This window comes from Elephas maximus, chromosome 17 (genome assembly GCF_024166365.1).
Source record: "Elephas maximus indicus isolate mEleMax1 chromosome 17, mEleMax1 primary haplotype, whole genome shotgun sequence".
In the NCBI taxonomy this organism is placed as follows: Eukaryota; Metazoa; Chordata; class Mammalia; order Proboscidea; family Elephantidae; genus Elephas; species Elephas maximus.
This window is the reverse complement of record NC_064835.1, coordinates 60,669,532-60,696,203: the sequence shown is the minus strand read 5'-3', so window position 1 is coordinate 60,696,203 and position 26,672 is coordinate 60,669,532. Positions and strand designations below refer to the sequence as shown.

The window sequence follows — 26,672 nt, the reverse complement described above, 5'->3', positions numbered from 1 at the left end:
TACAAATACAAACTGAATCCTAACTGACAAAGGAACACGGAAAGACCAGGAAGGCACCTCATACCATAGTGACTTCAGAGCAGGAAGTGGTCACTACTCACACTTTCTCGTAAATTTTTTGAGGATGCTCGGGCCATTCGATCAAGCACACGACTCTGTTGGGCATGGTTAGCGTGGTTGAGTAGTAGCCCTGGGGGAAGGCAAGCAGGAGAGCCAGCACCCAGATGATGCAGATGACCACCTTGGTGGCTGTGGCCGACAGCCGAGGCTGGAGGGGATGGATGATCGCCATGTACCTGGAGCAGAGAAGAAAGAACAAAGTTCAGATTTGGTCATCAAATTCCGCATCAGTTAAAACCAAAAAACCCAAATCCATTGCTGTCAGGTCGATTCCAATTTATAGTGACCCTACAGGACAGAGTAGAACTGCCCTATAGAGTTTCCAAGGAGCGCCTGGTAGATTCAAACTGCTGCAGCTGTAGCTCTTAGCCACACCACCACCAGGGTTTCCCTGCATTAGTTAGTACCTGTTTTTCCTGCCAATGAAAGATTCCTAGAAACCCTTTGACTCCTGACGATTTTTACAACCTTCCTGGTCACTTTTTATATCCTATCCTTAATCCTCAACAAAATGGATTGACATAGTGGTTGCAACAATGGGCTCAAACATAGCAATGATTGTGAGGATGGCACAGGACTGAGCAGTGGTTCATTCTGTTTTACATAGGGTTACTATGAGTTGGAGCTGACTCAACGGCACCCAACAACAGCAACACTCTAAAGCTTTGTAAGACATACAACATGTTAACATTTGTAAGAAAAGTCAACCAGATTTTTAATATTTTAGAGCTCATCTAGCGACATTCCAACAAGGAACATTCAATCATTGGAATGCTCCCTCTAGGGATATGATTCCTAAGTACAGGTCAGCAGCTTATGGGAAAATAAAAAAATAAGGACAACATTGTAAGTTTATTCAATATGAAGACTGTCTTTTATGCTTTTTGGGTTAAGGAATAATGCTGATGGAAAGAGTGGATTCTAAAGTCCTCACAGGATAATATAAAAGGCTAGCAAACCTACATGAGTCCATGCAATTTGAGGGTAAGTGAGTGTGTGTGTGAGAAAACCGGAGACTAAAACCAGCAACAACAGCAGCTACTGGAGAAATCGTCACCGATTCTTTGAGCATCTAGAAGTCAGTGTGTGACTCACAACACACATTTTGTGAGGAGAAGGCCAGCCTTCTTCTGCTGAGGCAGACAGGCTAGTGCACATAAAAGTCCAGGGCAGCGGGAACCTTCTTGCAGGAACAGGAGGCAGAGTAAACGAGGACTTCCTGCCAGAAGCCATTGCTCCATTTCCTCCTTCCTGGGAGCTGGCATTGAATGGTGTCATCTAAATAAGTGTGTCCCCATCTTGGGATTTGTGTACAGCCTCAGAGATGCAGCAGAAATTTCAGGAATAATAAATATTTCAATCAGCATTTCACATTAACTTTGCCTCCTCCATTTTAAAAGGCATATCCCTATGTGACTTTTTCTTGCAAAGCTTTGGACCCATCCCTTAAAATATACATTTTTTTTTTTTTAAGAGTAGGAATTACATCTTATACAGCCTTTGGGGTCTAACTATTACCTGACAAAACCTACATAGCACATTTGACTCTGGCTTGCAGGTATTTCTGGCTTTCATGGGGTAGAATAGTCAATGGAGACTGGGGAGGCCAGCAAATAGCACAGCTGTCAGCTGGCTCCACGTGATCCCACATCATTCCGTTTCTGCCCTCTTGGGACTCCTAGGAGCTCTAGGCCAGAACTGGGGCCAGGTCTACAAGAAAAGCAATTTCATTCAGTATGTGCTCCACAAATTCACCCTGGGCACCTGTCACAGAGTACAGCAGTTCCTTCTGAGCTAGAAGCTTCCAATTTCTCCAGGGAGAAAAGGCACCTAAGTAAGCAGCCATAAAATGTGACAGTGGGATAATGACCTCAAGTGGTAATCCAGTAAATACCTGGGAGCCATAGGGATGCTGTGGAGTTAACTATGGATCAAAATGGTGGTGATTATTGCAGGGGCAGGATGCACTCAGAGCCCTCCTCCTCCAGGTTATGACTAGATATGACTTCCTGTCAGGAAAGTTCAATGGCTCTGTTTTCATGATGGTTTCCCTGAGAGTTCTTTTATCATTCTAAATTTTAGACTATCTTTTTCTGCATTTGCATCATGCTTGCTTGCTAGTCAGAGCTGTCATCAAGTGGCACCCAACACTTTATGACTCCATGTACAACAGAATGAAAGGCTGCCTGGTCCAGCCCCATATCCATGATTGGTTGTGGATTAGACCATCGTGATCCATAGGGTTTTCATTGGCTGATTTTAGAAGTAGATAAAACCATTGCTATTGAGTCAATTCTGACTCACAGTGATCCTATAGGACAGAGTAGAACGGCCCCATAGGGTTTCCAAGGAGCACCTGGTAGGTTCAAACTGCTGACCTTTTGGTTAGCAGCTGTAGCTCTTAACCACTATGCCACCAGGGTTTTCAATAGGCAGGTCCTTTTTTCTAGTTTGTTTTACTCAGAAAGCTCCGCTGAAACCTGCTCAGCTTCACAGAAACATGCGAACCTCCACTGAAGGTGGGTGGTGGCTACCTGTGAGGTGCATTGCCTAGGAAATGAACCTTGGTTTCTGGCACAGAAGGCAAGAATTCTACCACTTGAACCACCACTAGGACCTAGGGCCTAGGTCTGTAACAGCAATGTTACTGAACATGTTCAGTGTATGGGGGCTGGATATTAGGAGGATATCTCTTCTACCTTTATGTATTACCTATATATACCGTTGTTATTAGGTGCAGTTGAGTTGGTTCTGACTCATAGTGACCTTATGTACAACAGAACGAAATATTGCCTGGTTCTGCACCATCCTCATAATCGTTGCTATGTTTGAGCCCAGTGTGTCAATCCATTTCATTGAGCCTCTTCTCTTTTTTGCTGACCCTCTATTTTGCCAAACATGATGTCCTTCTCCAGGGACTGGTCCCTCCTTATAACATGTCCAAAGCACATGAGGCGAAGTCTCACCATCCTTGCTTCTAAGGAGCATTCTGGCTGTACATCTTCCAGTACAAATTTGTTCATTCTTCTGGCAGTCCATGGTATATTTAATATTCTTCACCAGCACCATAATTCAAAGGCATCAATTCTACTTCAGTCTTCCTTATTCATTGTCCAGCTTTCACATGCATATGAGGCAATTGAAAATACTATGGCTTGGGTCAGGCACACCTTAGTCCTCAAGGTGACATCTTTGCTTCTTAAACTTTGAAGAAGTCTTTTGCAGCAGATTTGCCCAAGGGAATATGTCATTTGATTTCTTGACTGCTGATTCCATGGGTGTTGATTGTGAATCCAAAAAAAATGAAATCCTTGACAACTGCAATCTTTTCTCCATTTATCATGATGTTGCTTATTGGTCCAGTTGTGAGAATTTGTATTTTCTTTATGTTGAGGTGTAATCCATACTGAAGGCTGCAGTCTTTGATCCTCATCAGTAAGTGCTTCAAGTCCTGTTTGCTTTCAGCAAGCAAGATCCTGTCATCTGCATATCACAGGTTGTTAAAGAAACTTCCTCCAATCCTGATACTTCATTCTTCTGTACACAGCCCAGCATCTCTGATTATTCTTTGCCTAAGTATGGTGAAAGGATACAGTCATGATGCACACTTTTCCTAATTTTAAAACACACAGTGTCCCCTTGTTCTTTTGGAACAACTGCCTCTTGGCTTATGTACAGGTTCTGCGTGAGCACAATTAAGTGTTCCGGAATTCCTATTCTTCACAGTGTTATCCATAATTTGTTATGACCCACACAATTGAATGTCTTTGCACGGTCAATAAAACACAGGTAGACATCTTCCTGGTATTCTGTGCTTTCAGCCAAGACCCATCTGATATCAGCGATGATGTCTCTCATTTCAAGTCCTCTTCTGAATCTGGCTTGAATTTCTGGCAGTTTCCTGTTGAAGCACTGCTGCAACCATTTTTTGAGTTGTCTTCAGCATAAAATTACATTTTTTTTATATGATATTAATGATGTTGTTGTTGTTGTTAGGTGCCGTCGAGTCAGTTCCGACTCATAGCGACCCCATGCACAACAGAACGAAACACTGCCCGGTCCTGTGCCATCCTTATAATTGTTGCTCTGCTTGAGTTCATTGTTGCAGCTACTGTGTCAATTCACCTCATTGAGGGTCTTCCTCTTTTCCGCTGACCCTGTACTCTGCCAAGCATGAGGTCCTTCTCCAGAGACTGATCCCTCCTGACAACATGTCCAAAGTATGTAGGACGCAGCCTTGCCATCCTTGCCTCTAAGGAGCATTCTGGCCACACTCCTTCCAAGACAGATCTGCTAGTTCTTTTGGCAGTCCATGGTATATTCAATATTCTTCGCCAACGACACAATTCAAAGGCGTCAACTCTTCTTCAGTCTTCCTTATTCATTGTCCAGCTTTCACATGCATATGATGCGATTCAAAATACAACCATGGCTTGGGTCAGGCGCACCTTAGTCTTCAGGGTGACATCTTTGCTCTTCAACACTTCGAAGACGTCCTTTGTGGCAGATTTGCCCAATGCAATGCGTCTTTTGATTTCTTGACTGCTGCTTCCCTGGCTGTTGATTGTGGATCCAAGTAAAGTGAAATCCTTGACAACCTCAATCTTTTCTCCGTTTATCATGATGTTGCTCATTGGTCCAGTTGTGAGGATTTTTGTTTTCTTTACGTTGAGGTGTAATCCATACTGAAGGCTGTGGTCTTTGATCTTCATCAGTAAGTGCTTGAAGACCTCTTCACTTTTAGCAAGCAAGGTTGTGTCATCTGCATAATGCAGATTGTTAATGAGTCTTTCTCCAATGCTGATGCTCGATTCTTCTTCATATAGTCAAGCTTCTCAGATTATTTGTTCAGCGTAAAGATTAAATAGGTATGGTGAAAGAATACAAGCCTGACGCACACCTTCCCTGACTTTAAACCAATCAGTATCCCCTTGTTCTGTCTGAACAACTGCCTCTTGATCTATATAATAGTTCCTCATGAGCACAATTAAGTGTTCTGGAATTCCCATTCTTCGCAATGTTACCCATAGTGTGTTATGATCCACAGAGTCGAATGCCTTTACATAGTCAATAAAACATAGGTAAACATCCTTCTGGTATCCTCTGCTTTCAGCCAGGATCCATCTGACATCAGCAATGATATCCCTAGTTCCATGTCCTCTTCTGAAAGTCCTCTTCTGAAACTGGCCTGAATTTCTGGCAGTTCCCTGTCAATATACTGCTGCAGCCGTTTTTGAATGATCTTCAGCAGAATTTTGCTTGCGTGTAGTATTAATGATATTGTTCTATAATTTCCACATTCGGTTGGATCACCTTTCTTGGGAATAGGCATAAATATGGATCTTTTCCAGTCAGTTGGCCAGGAAGCTGTCTGCCATATTTCTTGGCATAGACGAGTGAGCACCTCCAGTGCTGCAACTGTTTGTTGAAACATCTCAATTGATATTCCATCAATTCCTGGAGTCTTGTTTTTCGCCAGTGCCTTCAGAGCAGCTTGGACTTCCTCCTTCAGTACCATCGGCTCCTGATCATATGTCACCTCTTGAAATGGTTGAATATTGACTAATTCTTTTTGGTATAATGACTCTGTGTATTCCTTCCATCTTCTTTTGATGCTTCCTGCGTCATTTAATATTTTCCCCTTGGAATCCTTCACTATTGCAATTTGAGGCTTGAATTTTTTCTTCGGTTCTTCCAGCTTGAGAAACACTGAGCGTGTTCTTCCCTTTTGGTTTTCCATCTCCATGATATTGATTGATAGTTTCTGCATTTGGTTGGATCACCTTTCTTTGGAATGGGTACTAATATGGTTCTCTCCCAGTCAGTTGGCCAGGTAGCTGTCTTCCAAAGTTCTTGGACTACACCAGTGAGTTCCTCCAGTGTTGCATCCATTTGTTGAAACATCTCAATCAGTATTCCATCAGTTCCTGGAGTCTCGTTTTATGCCAATGCCTTCTGTGCAGCTTGGACTTCTTCCTTCAGTACTGTATGTTCTTGATCATATGCTACCTCTTGAAATGGATGAAAGTCAACCAATTCTTTTTGGTATAGTGACTCTGTGTATTCCTTCCACCTTTGTTTGATGTTTCCTGTGTCATTCAGTATTTTGCCCATAGAATCCTTTAATATTGCAACTCAAGGCTTGAATTTTTTCTTCAGTTCTTTCAGCTTGAGAAATGCTGATTGTAGGACCATTTCCTGAAGGCACAGTTTCTCATCTGCTAAGATGGACAAGCAGCCATGAAGATGCCTCATTTCACCCCAGAACAACCCGGCCTCCTGCACTCACTGGCATGTGTACATCTCAGGCTTTGAAGCAGTTAGTGGTAATTACCTTGCCCCTTTTAATATTTTCTCAGACACTAGATTTTAATTTGTGTCTAACTCAGGAAAAATGCTCTGTCTTAAATAAACGAATCCTAATACCCATCCCCATGCCCAAAGTGGTGATATACCCATTCAGTTTTTAACGTGATTGGAGCTTAAGGGGGAATTGCATCAGCATACTGGCATTGCAGCTCCAAACGGGTGGTGGAAAGTCATATTTTATCATTATTGCAAAAACTGCAATTTGGGAGCCCATTTCAGCTAACTCTCTGCTGTTACTTGAGTGTAGGAGACATTCTAGTGACAGATGAAAGTGTTACCCACACAAAACCAGAGAGAATAAAAAACAATTGACTTTAAAAATTATATATATTTTCATTTGTTCAAAACAGAGCCATTATAAATCTCCCTTCCTCCTTTCTTCCCTTCTCCTTTCTCCCTCCCTTTTCTCCTTCCTTTCTTTTTCCTTCACTCTCTTACAAGCCTCACCTCTGGAGTTCCTGTAACATACTTCTTTCTTATTTACCCAAAAGCTAGTAACATTTGAATAACCTGTCTGCAGAGGGGAGCATATTTTCTTTCCCACTCCCCATTCTGAGCTTGGATCCCAATAACATGCATTTATATATTTATTTCAAACCATCATGAATAATTCTTGCTCATTCGGTTATAACTTACCCCTGAACAAGTCTGCAAGGCCTAGGAAAATACATTCAATAAATATGTATTAGCTGCATGGTGCTCATGGGACTATAATGCAGACAATGAAACGTCTTTCTAGTGTACGCGTTAATCACCAGGCTGCCGACACAGGGGTCTGGAGGCACTGTGGGTTGTGGATTGTGTTCTCCACTTCACGTTGTTCCCTGCCCACAGAGGGCTGTCAGCACTGATTTGAATTGTATGTGGCCTCCCAACTGAAAAACCTGACACGCCATCTTCCTCTTGCATGATTGCTCTTTACAAAAAGAACTCTATACAATTTTCCCCACAAATGGTTAAGCACTGGACTATTAGCTGAAAGTCTGATTGTTCGAACCCACCCAGAGGTGCCTTGGAAGACAGACCTGGTGATCTGCTTCTGAAATGTCACAGCTTTGAAAACCTTGTGGAGCAGTTCTACTCTGCACATGTTGGGGTTGCCATGAGCTGGAATCTTCTAGACGGCAACTAGCAACAGCATATAATTTCCTAAAGCTGGAAAAATAGAAGGCTGTACTCTTTTTTTGAGGGCAGAGTTAAACAACCTTCTTATTGTAAATGAGAATTCCAACCTTCTGATAAGCAGCAGTATCCTCCTAACTTCCTCCTAAACCAGTCCTCAATCATTTTGGGCAGAGAGAATGTCTTTCTCCTTCCAAGCAGGTTTGTTCTACCAGGCCCTTCTGCCAGTCTTTCCCCCTATCTCCAGCCCTCGCCCTCCCATCTTTCCTTTCACTTCTTCCCGGGATAATGCGAGTTCTCTTAAGGGATCATATATTCCTGAGTTCAAATGATGAGGCATGATGATGGCTGAGCACATGGCTGCTAGTTTAGTCCAGGGTTCAGCAAACTTTGTTTATAAATGGCCCCACCCACCACCCAGTGCCGTCATTCCGGCCAGATAGTAAATATTTTAGGCTTTGCAGCTCACAGTCTCTGTCCCAACTACTCAACTCTGCCTTTGTAGTGCGAAAGCAGCCATAGACAGTAAATAAATTACTGACGAGGCTGTGGGCCAATAACTTTAAAAAGCGGCAGATTGGATTTGGCTGTAGCATGCTGATTACTAGTCTAGTTTATGAGACGTTAAGAGCAGGAGGAATTCGAACCATTGGAGAACATGGGGTAATCTCAGAATCACCCTTTACATTTTATAGACTAAGGACTTAAACTTATTGGGTGAATAAATCTTACAGCTCACAATTAGTCTTAAGGTGGTTGGGGGCCAGCATGACCCAGAATCTGACTCTCTTCTGAGCACAGGGGTCAGTCAGCCCAGGTTGTTTTTCCTCCTTTATATCATTCTGGCTTGTTCTTACTCATTTTTACGATGTGGCTCAGATGTCACCTCCTTGTGGTGGCTGGATTAGGTGCCCCACTTTTGTTGCCGTGAAGATCTCTAACTTTGTGCTGACTCCATTTCATGCTATTTGCATGTCTATCCTTTCTCCTTTCACCCACAGGTTCTGTGAGGATGGCAGTTGCTGTGTCTCATTCACGTTGATATCCTTAGCCTCCCTTAGTGACTGTTGTTAGGTGCTGTTGAGTCGGTTCTGACTCATAGTGACCCTTTGTATAACAGAATTAGACACTGCCCGGTCAGCCGCCATCCTCCTTATTGTTAAGCTTGAGCCCATTGTTAGAGCTGCTGTGTCAATCCGTTTTCCTGAGGGTCTTCCTCTTTTTCACTGATGCTCTACTTTACCAAGCATGATGTCTGTTATGGATTGAATTGTGTCCCCTCAAAATGTGTATCAACTTGGCCAGGCCATTATTTCCAGTATTGTGTGGTTGTCCACTGTTTTGTAATCTGACATGATTATCCTATGTGTTGTAAATCCCAACCTTTATGATGTTAATCAGGCAGGATTAGAGGCAGTTATATTAATGAGGCAGGACTCAATCTACAGGATTAGGTTGTATCTTGAGTCAATCTCTTTTAAGATATAAAAGAGAGAATCAGAATAGAACAGAGAGGAGAGGGACCTCATGCCACCAAGGAAGAAGCACTGGGAGTGGGACATGTATTTTGAATCCAGGGTCCTTGTGCTGAGAATCTCCTAGACCAGAGGAAGATTGATGAAAATGACCTTTCCCTAGATTTGACAGAGAGAGAAATCATTTCGAGCTTGTGCCCTGAATTTGGACTTCTAGCCTCCTAGATTGTAAGAGAATAAATTTCTGTTTGTTAAAGCCATCCAGTCATGGTATTTCTGTCATAACCCATAAAACATAGTAGCACTTAGTAACTAAGACAGTGTACTTCTCCAAGAACTGATCCCTCCTAATAACATGTTCAAAGTACATGATGTGAAGTCTCACCATCCTCCCTTCTAAGGAACATTCTGGCTGTACTTTTTCCAAGACAGATTTGTTCATTCTTCTGGCAGTCCATGGTATATTCAACATTCTTCATCAACACCATAATTCAAAAGTATCACTTCTTCTTTGTTTTTCCTTATTCATTGCCCAGCTTTTGCACGCATATGAGGTGATTAAAAAGACCGTGGTTTGGGTCAGGCACACCTTAGTCTTTAAGGTGACATCTTTGCTTTTTAACACTTTAAAGAGGTCTTTTGCAGCAGATTCGCCCAAGGCAGTATGTCATTGCTGATTCCATGGGCATTGATTGTGGATCCAAGTAAAACGAAATCTTTGACAACTTAAATCTTTTCTGTTTATCATGATGTTGCTCATTGGTCCAATTGTGAAGATTTTTATTTCCTTTATGTTGAGTTGTAATCCATACTCAAGGCCATAGTCCTTGATTTTCATCCAAAGTGCTTCAAGTCCTCTTCACTTTCAGCAAGCAAGATTGTGTCATCTGCATAACACAGGTTATTAATGAGCCTTCCTCCAATCTTGATGCTTTTTTCTTGTTCACGTAGTCCAGTTTCTCTGATTATTTGCTCAGCATACAGATTGAATAAGTACAGTGAAAGGATACAACCCTGACACACAACCTTCCTGACCCTCAGTGACTAAAAGAAAAAGTAATGTAGTAAATACTCAATGAAAGTTTAATTGAATAAACAAATATGCGAATTTCTTGGCACATAGCAGGGGCTGTATGAATGGTTAATAAATTAATGAAAATGAATGCAGCAGGAGAAACACACACATATTATACTTTTATTCCTCCCAATCTGAACTTACGTGAGACTATTATTTGAGACCAATTATTGCTGAAAGTGTTTTCTGTCATATAGACACCCGGGAGGGTTCCACAGGAGTGAACTCGCTGGACCCAAGGCCTCGGAATTTCCTCTCTCTTGACATCAATCCCTTGAATAAATTCCCGATAATTATTTTTTGACTGAGTAACTTGACAAGCAGGCTGGGAACTGTACAGGATTCAGTGTTCCTACATGGCATCATCTTTCACTTTTCCTCTGAACAAGTTGCTTCACACTTCCCTCTCCCATCCTCTACTCCCTTCTTTTTCAGGAAGCACATGGTGTTTCTACCTGAGGTCACTAACATTTCATCAGTTGGAACTTTCTGTTATGATGCTTCTTTAATAATCAAAAATCTAGGGTCCTCATTTAACCAGATCACTTAACCAGCAACCTTATCTATTCAACTAAGCTCAAGCTCATAAAACTGTAACAAAAGAGGCCTTTGAGCAATCTATGTAGATTCACAACATTCACACAGTACTGAATCATTCTATTAATGGCAGGGCCCTTGTGTCCTCACTGCCATGTTGTGCACAATTCTAAGAAGCACAAAGTTTTTGTCTCCAAGCCCAGTGCAGACTCACAGCACTGTCAACACCCATTGCCATCAAGTTAATTCTACCAATGTGTAGCACAATAGATTCATTTTAAAAAGTGCCAGCTGACAGCAAGGGAGCAGTCACCAGAACCATCAGAAATGGATGTAAGGACAGGCAGATGGAACTGAGAGCCTGTGACGGTTTATAGTGAAGTGAAGGAGGGGACACAGTTGACTGTTCTCCAAGCTGTCCTGCCCCACGTGTGATCAGAGTAGGACCATGTGGTTCAAAGGAGATTCAGGTATCTAGTGCCTAGGCTGTTGGGGATCAAAGAACCAGATATAATAGCTCATAAGGGGAAGTGATTCTAGACCCTGGAAACCCATCTCTCTTCTCTAGATCTCATGTTCTACCTCACTACCATCTGTAGACATTTTATCCATTCTTTAAATGTGGATCAAAAGCCATCTCTTTTAGGAAAGCTGTTTTACTTGTCTAATCACCCCTTCTCATGGAGGTGATCATACCTTCCATTAAATATCTTCCTGTAGCCCCATTGCCTGCGCTTCTTATATACTCCTCGTATTTTGTCTTATAACCAAAAAAACCGGTTGCCGTAGAGTCGATTCTGACTTATAGGCAGATGGTAAGCTTCCTTAGGGCAGGCACTGTGCTCACTTATCTCTTCATCTTCTGGAGGGCTTGAAGAGAGCCTTACATAATTAAGAAAATTTTCCTGGATGTCCTATTTAATTTTGCCCCAAGAATGCCATCTTGGGAGTTCACAGTTCTACTCAGAACATCCAGACCAGTCTTAAAGGGCCAGATTACAAAGGACAGATAAGATTCTGTAGTGTCCTTTCCTCAGTGAACTCTCATACTCCCCCTTGGAATGTAAGGCACTGAGCTAGGGTGAATCAAGTGCTCTGGTTGAGCATATTTGGAAGGTGATCTCTGAGAGGCCCAGGATCATGGCTACCCTCTTATTTTTCAGAGCCTGGGCTATCATAAAAGTAAACATGAGGAAGACCTGTCATGAACTATGGGGGAAAAGGCAGTGAAGGTGGAAAACTTGGGAAATTATTGGTAACATGTGCAGGAAAGAGGCCGGGGAATCCTGCTACAGAGACTACAGACAGGAACTCAGGCACCGTTGCTATGGTGATTTTGCCTCTTGTTATATAGTATAAATCTATAACTATTTATTTATTTACTTTTTGGTAGTGCTTTTATAGTTAAAAAAATCTTTTGATGATAATAAATTATAAATATACCACAAAAGTGCATGTTTAATGAAATTTTAAGTACTGATCTTTATTTTCTGCTAAGTTGATAAATGTGTAACATGTACTAGGTGGTTTTAGACATTTACCTTCTTAGGGGGTAAAGTGTTATCACTGAATATATGAAAGCCAGAAGACACAAATCTGTTGTAATTAGTAGATTTTTTAAACCAAAAAGTTAGTAGTTATTTAAGAAGACTGTGCCCAAAGACATTGATTTAACATGTGCAATGAAAATGGTGTGTTTACCCATCATTCTGTGAAGCATAACTTTTCACTTAAATTTAATGACTGTTCTAAGCTAGTTTCACTCATTTTCAATTCCAGTTTTTCTTGTGGATACACAAAAGGTGAAGCGATAGCTGTTAATATGTTGGTTTCGCTAGCAGAAGAACTTGGCAAACAGCTAAATGATTCTAATTATTTCAGTATCATCAGATTTTTCAAATAGAGAATCATTTAATTCCAATAATAGCTCAATCCTTTTTAAATCCAGTTCATAGATTCAAAGTTTTTGGAAGGTGAAATACCTGACATTGTTGTGAATGTTACTACAAATTCAGTTCCAAGTTGACACTGAAGATGTATTATTATTATTTTTTTTTTAGTATTAATAAGGATACAATGTGGTAAGAATAAGAAACCAATGGAGCAGAAATATATTTGGAATATGTTGTAATATACTCTTACACAATTTGCAACTGTATCTAAATAAGCAGTAATATTTTACCAAATGAAATAGAAGCTCTAGCTGTCAAAATTTACAAAATTTTTGCAGGACAGAGTTTTTTTTTTTTTTTTTTGGTGTTGAAGCTGATGATTAATACCAAAGTTTATTTCAGTAGGATTTTAGAAGTGTTTGAACCTTTCAAGAAATTTTTGGTGAATTAACCTAAGTGATCTATAATGGTACTGAACTTTTTGTAAACGAGTTCTCTAAGTTTAGTTTGCGTTTTGTTCAAAATCAGTTGAAAATCTTTAATCGATGTTTTCAGTGATTGTTGTTCTGCACAATCAAGTTGACTCTGACTCATAATGACCCTATAGGACAGGGTAGAACTGCCCCATAGGATTTCCTAGTCCGTTTAATCTTTACCGGAGCGAATCACCAGGTTTTTCCTTTCATGGAGTTCCAACCAATGACCTTTTGGATAGCAGCTGAATGTTTAGCACCATCAGGGCTCCTTGTTTTCAATGAAGAACCAAATTTTTAGTTTCTGAAGCTTTTATCAAATTGGAAAATTTGAATACAAAGTTGACAAAAAAATCATTGAAATTTATTCCTATGAAAGCAAGACAGGAACTGTACAACATAAACAATGAAAGGCTCTATGGCGTGAACAATTTAGTTTTGAAATTCTTGAATTGGTCTTAGAAATATTTTGACTTATGGACAGACTCTTTCCATGAATCTCTTATTTTTTAGTAGCCATTTTTTGGCTTGATATGAAATTGGGAAGGACTGCAACTTTGTGATATCTAAATTTGGCAGAACATTAAAAAGAAACATGGAGACAACTTATTTGTCAATTTAGGCAACTTAGCTTTATTTCTTAAATCTATCCTTTTGTATCTCTGTGCTGCATTCCCTGTGATGTTTTGGGCCTATCTTCCAGTTCACAGATTCTCTCTTCAGTATATCTAATCTGCTATTAGGCCCACCCACTGAGTTTTAAATATCAATTATTATTATTTTTCACTTTTATAATTTTGATTTGCTTTTCATAATTCTTTCCCATTACTGATATTTTTCATTTGCTCCTCACATTTTCAAACTTCTCTTTTCTTTCTTTATACATAATAAACATAGTTTATATTTGTATTCTACGTTAACACCGATAGCTGAGCCTTTGTGAGCCTGTTCCTGCAGATTCTTATTCATGGGACTTGTTTCAGTGTCTGTTTCATTTTGACTGCTTCCTGTTTATTTTCCTTGGACCTTTACAAGAATTTATTGATGCCTGGGATAAAAGTGCGTTCCTTCAGAGAAGATTTGCAATTGCTTCTGCCCAGAACCTGGGGGCATTTCAGGCTGGGATCGCTGTAAACTAGATTTCAGAGTGTGGTTTTATAGACCAACCAGCTGACATGAATTTGACCTACATATTTATGTGAGAATGTCTCTTTTTGTTACAAACTCTCAGAAGAGATTTATTCTCTCTGTTGTCTCACCTCCAGGGTTGGAAATGGGCAATTTACCTTGTAGTCCCTGACATTTATTTCTAGTTCTTTTTTTTTTTTTTTACAGAGTGTTGCCCTTTGGTTCCTAACATGAAAAGAAGTTATTCTCTTAGTATGCCCACCTTGGGCAGGTTCTGGGCTTTGTCTCTTGCCCCCATACTCCGTGAGTCAAGGTCAAGATCAAGGTCAAATGCCCTCGAAACAACAGCCAACTTCACTGCTCTATCCAATGCTTAGGATTATTGCCTTCATTTAAAATTTGGCCAGAGTATTCTTTACTTTCTTGCAAGATAATTAATGGATTTAAGAATATTTTGTTGGGGTATCTTATCCAGCATTTTTTAGTTAGTTTCAAAAAGAGCATCAATCAGTATATCTTATCAGCCATTTTAGAAGTCCTGTTGTCTTATTATTTTTTTTTTTTATCATTGTCTAATTGTTCAGAGTAAAATTCAAACAATACAAGAGTATAGAAAGGGAAAGCTTCTCTCCCACCTCCACTTCCTCGGAGAAACACACGACTAATATGTGCTGAATAGTTGGTAAGTACCTGGCTCCATTCTGTGTGCTTTCTGTTCTTCAAAAACTAACTTATCTTCCACCAACTCTTTGAGGTAGGTTACGATTACGATCTCCATTTTCCAGATGGGAAAATGTAGGCTCAGAGAAATTAAGTATCTCACCCATCAAGTGTTGGGGTTGGGTTTTAACTTGGCAGTCTGGCCTCAGAGCCCTTGTTTTTAATCACTGCACTATTCACACCTCTCACAATCACTGCCAACAATGGGTGCAACTTTCCTTACTCTGCATATATAAACTCATATATCCATACATTTTCCTATACTGCCTTTTTATTCATCAATTCAGTAAGCATTATTTGACACACCTATATGTGTCAGGCCAGTGCTCAGTATATTCACATACTGAGGAGTGGCCTTTTTAGTGGGAGAGGCACACACTTACACACAATAATGATGATAAACCCACTGCCGTTGAGTTGATGCCAACTCATAGCAACACTACAGGACAGAGTAGAACTGTCCCATAGAGTTTCCAAGGAGCACCGGGTGGGTTCGAGCTGCTGACCTTTTGCTTAGCAGCCTTAGCTCTTAACCACTTACACCACCAGGGTTTCCATAACTATGATACAATGTGCTACAGGGAAGTTACAGAGCCTAGGAAGCATGGACAGATGGGAGGCCATTTCAGCCTGGGCAAGTTTCTCAGTGGAGTTGATATTTGAATTTGACCTTGAAGGATGAGCTTTAGTGTATATCGATGGAGAACTGTGTGCAACAGAATTTCTAGGAAGAGGCAGCTGCATATACAAAGGTCTAGGGACCTGAAAAGAAATGGGTTGTTTATAATCACTTTTAACATTTTGTTTAGCTGCTCATGAGGAGCAGATAGTGTCTTCTATTTCTGTGAATTCCCATAGCCTCTGACCAGAACCCAATCGCCTCTTAGTAACCACCACCAAAAAAAAAAAAAAAAAATTTTTTTTTTTTTCTATTAACCACACTGTGGGCAGAGGTCTTGGCCTCTGAGATGGCTTCCTGGAGACATTGATGGGAAAACAAATATGGACAGTTGAGTAGATGCGGGGAATGTGGGCCTCAGTGGATCAAGTGCCCAGAGCAAGGCTAACTTCCAAGGGAAGTAGGAAGGATGCTGAGACCAGGGCTGCCAAACACAGAGCAAGAGCCCCAGACAGGGAAACAAGTTTTCTGCAAAGTAAACACTCCCCAGCCCTGTGTTTACAGACCACCCTGAGGCCTGTCCTGCTGGTGATGCAGGGCTTCCTTAGAGTCTGGAGTCTCAGGGAGTAGGGCTCTGGTGCCTGAGTTATGGTTTTCTTCCTCCCCTGAAGCTCCCAGTACAGAACGTACCTCTTTCCTTCTCCCCTTATTCTTACTCAGCTGCTTCATCTCTCGAAAAGTGATTTCTCAGAACCTCAGTTTTCTCCTTGTGAAATAAGGATTAATACTGTTTACTGATAGTGATGCTTGAATTAGATAGCATATGCAAAAGGAAGAGAAGCCTCTGGCCTGTAGTAGGCACACAGCACACATCTATTTTCTTTTTTGTATTTTTGTAATTCACATCCCAGAGGCATCTTCTCTGAGGCTCAGAGCCTTGTGTAAACCCAGGGTACCCAGGGCACCAGACGTTCAAACCGTCAGCACAATGGGTTGGATCCAGGGCCAGACGCCCCAAGACACTCAAATAGCCAAAGGCTGATGAGGCGGTGGCGTCAGCTTAATAGCTGCTGTCAGGGATGGAAGTATTAATTTATAACCAAAAGAGCATATCATGGGAAAAAATAAATAAGGGCAGTATTATTGAACCCAAAAGTCTCCATATGTTTATCCCACTGAGACATTTAAGCACAACAATTGCTGAAATGTGGTATCACAGGCTGGTAAAAGGCTACTAAAACTCAGCCGGCATTAGACCTCCTCCCAGGGTGTGCTGGAATGAATCACCTCCCTGCAGGGTGACCCCGAGACTCACTTCCCTCTGATTCACCCCTGCCCCCACTTCCCATGACCTCCTTTCTGTCCAGCCTCCAGTTCACTGCCTTTCTTGCAAATCTCATTTCTATGGTTGTTAGAGGCTCACCAGAGGGTTGTTGTGACACCAGGCTCTCGTGGATGCTGTCAGAGGATGAACCAAGCCGATTGTAAATGTCAGCGTTGCTCAGGAGGAGAAGAGTATCTCCACGAGTAAGAAGGAAGCACATGAGGAGGGCCTGAGTTGCCGAGACCTGGGGTGTTACATGACAGGGTAGAGCCCAGCCTCTTTGGTTTCCAAAGTCCTCTGTACACCCTCCTCTCTGGCCCTCCTTCCCACCCTGTGCAGCAGGATGGTCTTCAGGAGATGTGGGTCTGAACATGAGGGGTTTGGCCCTCACTTCTTCAAACTTTTACAGCCCACAGCCCTGAAGAGAATGTGCTGAAAACACGCTTCTTAATGGAAACCCTGGTGGTGTAAGTCGTTAAGAGCTACGGCTGCTAATAAAAAGGCTGGCAGTTTGAATCCACCAGGCGCTCCTTGGAAACCCTATGGGGCAGTTCTACTCTGTCCTATAGGGTCACTGTGAGTTGGAATTGACTTGACAGCAAGGGGTTTGGTTTTGGTTTAATGGAAAACAGCATCAGTTAAAACAAAAACCCATCTGACAGTGAGTCTGAAAGATCTGGGTTTTAGTCTTTTATTTTTCTGCCACAGACCAGTGTGAGCTTTTGGCAAACCACTTCCTCTCCAAGTCTTGATTTGGTTTCTGTAAGGCCTGTGAATGAGTCCTGCGGCAAATCTCAGCCCTGAGGTGGAGCTGGGCTGCCTTCTTCTAGCTCCAGTGTGGCCTGGCTCCTCCCTGGCCCCTGCTTCATCTTACGTGTCCTCTCAGTAACAGTCTCTTGAGGTTCCCTTACCTCCCTTAGAAGTGGTCGAATTCATTTCAGGTACTTCAACTCTTCCATCTAATGTGGTTGTTGTGAAGACTGAATCAGACAAAAGTTGGGGAATTTTACTTGTTATATGAGGCACTGTTAGAGGCTTTCACTAAACAGACATGCAGGCACAGGAAAGACAGGAAGAAAGGCAGCTCATTCTGGTGTGTTATGCCAAATTTGAAGCTTTAGGAAGGTCATAGACAACTGGGGGTGGATGGTGGCTAGGTAGAACACCTGGCTGAATATCTAGGGAATCTGTGGTGCCCACACCTGGCTTGGGCAGGGACTCAATCAGATGAGGATGTTCTAACCATTAGATCATATGGGTCCTGAGCCTGGACTTCAAGGAGAAATAGTTAGGTCAAGGGTAACTCATTGCACAAGAAGCAATCAGAGGCAGGGATTGGGGTTAGTGAGCCGATGGCACAAGGGACCTCAATGATTTCCGAGGCCATTAGGGCGGGGAGGGTGATTAGAAGTTGTTATAGATTGAATTAAGTCCCCCCCCGCCAAATATGTGTTGGAATGTTCATCCCTCTACATATGAATGTAATCCCAATTGAGAATAGGGTTTTCTTTGTTGTGTTATGAGGCCATATCTGTGTGGGGTGTGTCCTAAACATAATCACTCTGAACTATAAAAAAAGCAGCATGGACCCAGAGACAAGTGAGCACGAATGGGGGGAAGATAGATGCCACACAAAGATCACCAAGGAACTGAGGAACTACCAGGGCTAGAGAAGCCGAGGCAAGGATCTTCTCCCAGGAGCCAGCGTCCTGAATTCTAGCCTCCTGAACTCTAAGAAAATAAATTTCTCATGGTTCCTTAAAGCCACCCACTTGTGATATTTCTGGTACAGTAAAACTAGAAAACTAACACAGGTCGTTCAGTCCAGTCCTTTACTGAATACACAAAAGCACTGAGGCTCAGAGAGGTGAATCTGAAGCCAAGTAGTGCTTAAAACCAGAGGTGGCTCCAGAATTTCTATTTTGAAGGGCTAGGGGAAGAAACTGGGCTGAGAGGGTGGGGAAGGTTTTCTTGAAGCTGCTTTGGCATAACGCTTTACATAAGATTGAAAAAGTGAGTACTCTCTGTCCTTGTTAGAAAATCAGAGGGAAGCCTGTTGGAGACTTGGTACCAACACTGCTTGATCCCAAGGACTCTGCACTCCTGCTCGTCCCCACTAGATGTGGCCCTGGAACATTCTTGTGCAAAGGGGAAAGAGGGTCAGTGGTCCTTCTAGGTCCTTGCAGCCCTGGCCCTGAAGCCTGGACACTGCCCAGCCAGGGTCACCAGGAAAGGACAGAGGGCAGAGCCCAGGGTCCTTCCTTGGCCATCAGTGCTTACTGCAGAGCAACACCCATCTCAGTCCTGAGTAGAACACCTGGCTGACGATCTAGGAAATTTCAGGCCTGGATTGAGAAGACCAGGAAAGTGATTTCTAGCAAAAAACTCATTAGCACCAACCTCCATTATCACAAAACACAATTTGTAGGGCCCACAGAATTCATTAAAATGGGATTTTACTTATAGTAATAACTACAAACCAAGAAGATGATTTATGGCCTGCTTTCAAATGCCTTAAAAAAAAAAAAATTTTTTTTTTTTTTTTTCGAATGCTTTTTGGAGGTAGGCCATGAAAGGATTTGCTCTCCCCCTCCGTCTTGAAAGGTTTTGACCTTCAGGGCCTTTTCTGTGCCTTGGTAACAGGTGTCACAAACAGAGTGAAGACATTTGTTTGAGCAGCTTCAGTGGCTTTGTTTCTGTTTCATGGCTACTCAGCTGGCTTTGAGGCCTCTCCTCCCAATGCTCTTTCTTTTTGACTATTTACTCTGGGTGGTTCCAAGTTCCCTGGGTGACTGGACAACTGAAGAAATGGCCATGGGCCACTTCAGGAGCTATTGTCCTAAAGGAGCTGGATAGTTCGTACTTCAAGTGACCTGGAACCTCACTGCAGCCTTGCTACAGAGCTGAGTGTACCACCTGCAATGAAGCAGGCCAGTTTGACTCAACAGATTTGATAAGGCTTTTATTTATTCATTTATTTTTTAATATGGTGCTGTCAAAATGTAGAATTTTTTTTGTACCAAGTAATGTGCACAATGGAAAGCCTGATGGTGTAGTGGTTAAAAGCTACATCTGCTAACCAAAAGGTCGGGAGTTTGAATCCACAGGTGCTGTTCGGAAACCCTATGGGGCAGTTCTACTCTGTCCTATAGGGTCAGTATGAGTTGGAATCAACTCGATGGCAACAGGTGGTTTTTTTTAATTGGCACAAAATTGCAGACCCCTTGCCATCCTCAAGCCTTTCTCTCTCCATTGTCTTACCTCTCTCAGGCTCCATCTTTAAGCTTTACTCTAGAGTGAGGGCTGGAATGATATGTGAGGACAAAAGATGGGATGGGGTGCAGGAAGGGGAAGGAGGAGTCTATTAAAAAACACCTGAAATAGTACTTGTTTGTTTTCTGGCAGTACCAACATGTCTTTGCTGTCAAATCTTACTCATTTGTAATCATTGGTTTCTGGGTATATGACAGGGTCAAAGACCACCTGCTCTTCCTCTGGGAAAACAGTGCCCCTCTCAGATTCTCTGAGCATGGTCCTTTTTCTGTCAGATATCCATTTCACCGTCTTGGAGGAGATACGATGCCAGATTGCTCCCTGGAGCAGAGTTCGGTGGTGACCCACTACAACCTTTGGTTCCCCTTCTCCCTTAGGAACCCACACCAGTTGCTGTGGAGATGTCTCTGACTCATGGTGACCCCACATGTGTCAGAGTAGAACAGTGCTCTGTAGAGTTTTCAATGGCTGATCTTTTGGAAACAGATTGCCAGGCCTTTCTTCTGAGGCACCTCTGGGTGAACTCAAACCCCCAACCTTGTGGTTAGCAGCCAAGCACATTAACCTTTTGCCCTACCCAGGGATGCCTTAGTAACAAAACCATAATTTTAGTCAGGTATAACCATGCGACTAAGCTATGGCCAAGGAGATATAAATGGAGGGTGCATAAGAGTTCTGGGAGGGAGCATCTTTCTCCCTAACCCCTCCTTTTTGTTGCCTAGAATGTGGGCATAATGACTGGAACTTCAGCAGTCAATGTGGACCATAAGGTGGCCCTGAGAATGGAAGCTACATGTAGGGGAGCAGAAAGATAGAAGGAGACCAAGAGCCTGGTGACTTCATAGAGCCAACATACCTGTCCTGAACTGCCTCTGTGTGGGATTAGTTTATGTGATAGAATAAACCTCTGTGCATTTAAGACACAGTAGTCGAGTCTCAGTTACTCTCAGCTGATCCAAATCCTAACTGATAACAGCATTTTGTACTTGTAAGTAGGGAGTAGAAATAATAGAACCTGAAATGTAACATTAGCTTATTGGAGAGAGGGGTGGCAAATATTAAGGACTTAGCTATTGCAGGTTAGAAATTTGGTGACCCTTATTATGCAGTGGAAACAAATTTGGTCAACATATGTGTTGGGAGTGGAAATAATAGAGCTTAAAATATAACATTAGCTTATCGGAGAGGGGTGGCAAATATTAAGGACTTAGCTATTGCAGGCTGGAAATTTGGTGACCCGTATTATGCAGTGGAAACAAATTTGATCAACATGTGCGTCTTAGTTATCTCGTGCAGCTATAACAGAAATACCACAAATGGGTGGCTTTAACAGACACTTGCTTTCCCACAGGAAACCCTAGTGGTGTAGCGGTTAAGGGCTACAACTGCTAACCAAAATGTCGGCAGTTTGATTCTGCCAGGCGCTCTTTGGAAACTCTATGGAGCAGTTCTACTTTGTCCTATAAGGTCACTATAAGTCGGACTCAAAGGGGCAGTGGGTTTTTGTTTGGTTATTTTCCCACAATTTAGGAGCCTAGGAGCCTGAATTCAGAGTACTGGCGCTAGGAGAAGGCTTTCTCTTTGTCAGCTCTGGAGGAAGGTCCTCGTCTCTTTTGATCGGCTCTTCCTGAGTGATCTTCATGTGGCTGGTCATCTCTCTTTCACTTGTTTAATCGCTTCATATCTCAAAAGAGATTGAGTCAAGACACACCCTACACTAGTCTAGACTCATTAACATAACAAACACAACTCATTCCCAAATGGAATTTTAACCGCAGGCATAGAGGTTAAGATTTACAACATGTATTTTTGGGGGGATACAATTAAATCTATAACAGTGTGTCCCACTGTCTCTGGGAAGCTAGATCCCAAGCTGACTGAACCTGACACATTAGGGGAAATGCTATTTATGGGTTCCTTCTTGATGCCTTTTGTAAAGTCCTATGAAAGAGATGAATTCTGGCAAAAGCCAGTCAGTCTGCAGACATAGATAGAAGGTAATACAGCTTTGCTAAGACAGGCTTGTAATTTGGTGTATTGGTTGGTTGAAAAAGCTAACTGCTCTTGCACCCAAATGAAGTAGTGGCTGTAGAACTGCATCCTTAGAAGGAGGTAAGACTGCTGTCCTGCCCTAGTAGGGTGGTGAGCTCAAGACCTTGTCTTAGCCTAGATGACAATCCCTTGTACCACTCTTGGTGTTATGGGGATGTTGAGTCTCCCCTGTGGCCACTGGCTTTCAGGTAAGTTCAGCATTTTCATGCCACTGGCATCCTTAGGACATCAGACAACATATCCTAGGTCCTTACAGAGCTTAACAGAAAGGCTGCATTTTATACTAGGAGGAACAGTTTATTTTAGTCCTCTCCTACAATTCATTTAAAACTAAACCAACCAACCAACAAACAAACAAACAAAAAAACCCAAATCCATTGCCTTCGAGTCAATTCTGACTCATAGCAACCCTATAGGACAGAGTAGAACTGCCCCATAGAGTTTCCAAGGAGCACTTGGTAGATTGGAACGGCTGACCTTTTGGTTAGCAGCCATAGCACCTAACCACTATACTACCAGCATTTCCCATTTAAAACTAGCATTTATGAAACAGAGTTTTTATAAATAGAATCCTAGCTATTTGTGTACAGCAGTCACACATTGCTCACCCTCTAATTCCCTTCTCTTGGGTCCAAGATAGAAATATTCCTTAGAGATCCAGCTACCTACAGAGAATTTTGGTGTTAAGAGGTTACAGAGAATCTAACGTTTTGAGATGCTACGATTGTCTTTGTCCTTCCTATAATCATCTACTTGCCCCACACCCCTAGATCTTTATTGTGTTGGTCATGATGGATCTTTGAAATAAGACATTCCTTGAATATACAATGGTAGGTTTCGCCAGTGTTGCTCAGGATGTATTTATACCAAAGAAAGCTCAGAAGCTTCCATGAATAAAATGGCAGTGACTCCGAACACCAGCAATTAGTGATATTGGGAAAGATAAGTATATTTACCGTCATATTATCCCTTGACAACATGTGAGAAAATTGGAGCTCACATACAAGTGGCTATCAAATGGCAGAGATGGGACCCCTAACTATTAGTTTTGTCTGATTTCAAAGTTCATGTTTTGGAAGGGGTATGCAGAGTTCTGCACAGTTCAGAGACCCATCAGGAAGACAGAGGCTGGAAATGACTAAGCCACAGCCTTTTGCATCACTGCTAGCACTTATTTATTTACTCAGTATCGGTTAACAGCCTACTATGTACAAGGTCAGTGAAAAAGAGGAAGACCCTCTGTGAGGTGGATTGACACAGTGGCTGCAACAATGGGCTCAAGCATAGCAACAGTTATGGGGGTGGTGCAGGACCAGGCAGTGTTTCATTCTGTTGTACATAGGATTGCTATGAGTCGGAACTGACTCGACAGTATCTGACGACTATGTTCCAGGTAAGGAGCCTGGTGGTGCTATGGTTAAGCACTTGGCTGCTAGCTGAAAGGTTGGTGGCCTAAACCCACCAGCCGCTTTGTGGGAGAAAGATGCTTCCGTAAAGATTTACAGCCTTGGAGACCCTGTAGGGCAGTTCTACTTTGTCCTATAGGGTCGCTATGAGTTGGAATTGACTCGATGGCAATGGGTTTGGTTTTTGTTTTTTTTTTATGTGCCAGGTGCTGTGTGTCATGATGCAATTCCACTTTAGACAGAACAAAAAAGTGAACAACCTCTTTGAAATCTGCTGTCTCCCCATGACTTAATCTACGTTGTCTAAACTCTTGCCTTCTTTCCAAAGAAGGTGGTGGCTATTCAAGTACACATAGGCTACAGGGATGAAATGGTTCCTTGCCTCCCCAACAGGCACCCCATTTTGTCCATTCAAAACTGGAGGTGTTTGAACAGGCCTATCCCACATGGGTGGGAGTGTCACCCAGTTGACATAGCCCTGCTGTGGTGGGGAGTTGGCCTTTTACTATACTTCTTCACACTGTGGTAGACAATTGTGCTGGGCTGCAGTCATGTCAAGGCATGGGGAATCTCCTGGACTCTGTTCCATTGGCCATTTTTGTCATTCTGGGTCATTGCTGGATGGCAGCCTTGAAGACTTACTGAGTGTCTTTCAGAGCCAGGCACCATGGCAGGGTCTGCGAATGTGAAGGTAGACACCATAGGACTCTCAGAAAGCTCTAGCCTTATGAAGGTGATAGACAACAGTGAACCAAACTTACAAATAAATGTACAATTACAGCTATGAGAAATGCTATGAAAAAGAAGGGCCAGGAAAGCAAGTAGCAACAGGGCCTGGGCTGCCTTGAGGGGCAGGGGAAGATTCTCTGAGGTAATGGCATGTGAGCTGTGACCTGCAAGTTGAATTGAGCCTGGCTAGGTGAAGAGTGGCATGGGGGTGGGGGTCATTCCAGAAAGCGAGATGAACCATCAAGTTCAAAGGCCCTGTGGCAGGAGAAAGACTGGCATGTTCAAGGAACTACAGCATAAACAGCAAGAGGGAGAATGAGTGAGATAATGATAAGAGCTAATACCATTGGGTGCTTATTCTAATAAACTAGCTAGGCTATTATTATAATAAACAGCTAGGTGCTATTTTAAGGGTTTAACATATATGAGCTCATTTAATCCTCACAACAACCTGAGGAGGTAGAGGCCACTATGACCTACATTTGACAGATGAGGAAACTGAGCCACAAAGAGGCTAAGTAACAAACCCAGGTTTACATTCAAACCACACTAAGTGGTTTGAATCTCCAGGGAGCCAGAGCAGTGGACAGAGTGGGGAGTTGTCTTTACCCAGATCGGAATGGGAAGCCAGTGTATGGTTGTTTTTGAAGAGCTCCAGACTGAAGCATATTACTTCTAAGGTCTATTCTTACTACAAAATGATCATTTTTGTCTTTCCTTTCCTTTTGTCTTTTCTTCAGTTAGGAAAAATTGGAGGAACCAAAAACAGTGCCAAGACATTTTGTATACTTTCTATTGCTTAATGCTCAGCCCAGCCTTTTGAGGTTGGCAATACTATTCTTATTTTACAAATCAGGAAATTGAGCTCAGGAAGCTTACTTAGATTGCTCAACGCCTCACGCTTAATAAATAGTGAGGCCAGGATATGAATCTGTTTCTACCTGACTCAGAAATGTAGGCTCCTTCTGCTAACCCAGGGCTGGGCAAACTTTTTCTTAAAGTTCCAGACAGTAAATATTTTAGGCTTTGTGGGCATTGCAACTACTCAATTCTGCTTTTGTAGAGTGACAACATGTAAATGAATGGGTGTGGCTGTGTGACAATAAAACTTTATACATAAAAACAGGTGGTTGGACGATTTGGCCCATCGGCCATAGTTTGCTGACCCTTACTCTAAACAATAAAATATTAATTTACCTTATATAGGAAAAGGAAATGAAATTGGCATTTGCTTAAGCATTCAATATGGCAACACTCATCTGTCAGTTTGTCCTACTGTGCTTGATTATGTATTGCTGTGATGCTGGAAGCTATGCCACTGGTATTTCAAATACCAGCAGGGTCACCCATGGTGGACAGTTTTCAGCAGAGTTTCCAGACTAAGACAGACTAGGAAGAAGGACCTGGTGATCTACTTCTAAAAAAACTGGCCAGTGAAAACATCATGAATAACAATGGAACACTGCCTGATATAGTGCTAGAAGATGAGCTCCTCACGTTGGAAGGCGCTCAAAATATGACTGGGGAAGAACTGCCTCCTCAAAGTAGAGTTGGCCTTAATGATGTGGATGGAGTAAAGCTTTTGGGACCTTCATCAGGTGATGTGGCATGACTCAAAATGAGAACAAATAGCTGAAAATATCCATTAATAATCAGAATGTGGAATATAAGAGGTATGAATCTAGGAAAATCGGAAGTTGTCAAAAATGAAATGGAATGCTTGAAGATAGATATCCTAGGGATTAGTGAGCTGAAATGGACTGGTTTTAGCCATTTTGAATCAGACGATCAGTCTACTATACCGGTAATGACAAATTGAAGAGGAACGGAATTACGTTTATTGTCGAAAAGAACATTTCAAGATCTATCTTGAAGTACAACACTGCAAGTGATACAATAATATCCATATACCTACAAGGAAGACCAGTTAACATGACTATTATTTAAATTTACACACCAATCACTAATGCCAAAGATTTTTTTTTTTTTTTTTTACCAACTTCTGTAGTCTGAAATTAATCAAACAAGGCAATCAAGATGCATTGATAAGTAGTGGTGATAGTACATTGACAATTACTTGAATGCAAAGTTGGAAACAAAGAATAGGGATGAGTAGTTAGAAAATATGGCCTTGGAGACAGAAATGAGGGTGGAGAATGATAGAATTTTGCAAGACCAAAGATCTATTCACTGGAAACACCTTTTTTACAACAACATAAATGGCAGCTATACATGTGGACTTCATCAGATGGAATACTCATGAATTAAATAGACTACACCTGTGGAAAGAGGTGAAGGAGTTCCAGAATAAGGCCAGAGGCCGACTGCAGAACAGACCATCAATTGCTCATACACAAG

The 26,672-nt window shown here is 42.0% G+C and overlaps 1 protein-coding gene across 1 annotated transcript in view; it reads right to left on the bottom strand.

Moving 5' to 3' along the window:
- Positions 1 to 26,672, bottom strand: part of LOC126060513 (substance-P receptor-like) — a 157,751-nt gene that overhangs the window by 58,828 nt on the left and 72,251 nt on the right. The window contains exon 2 of the mRNA XM_049856696.1: positions 102 to 296. Within this exon, the coding sequence (XP_049712653.1) occupies positions 102 to 296 (195 nt within the window). The remainder of the gene's footprint in view (positions 1 to 101; positions 297 to 26,672) is intronic.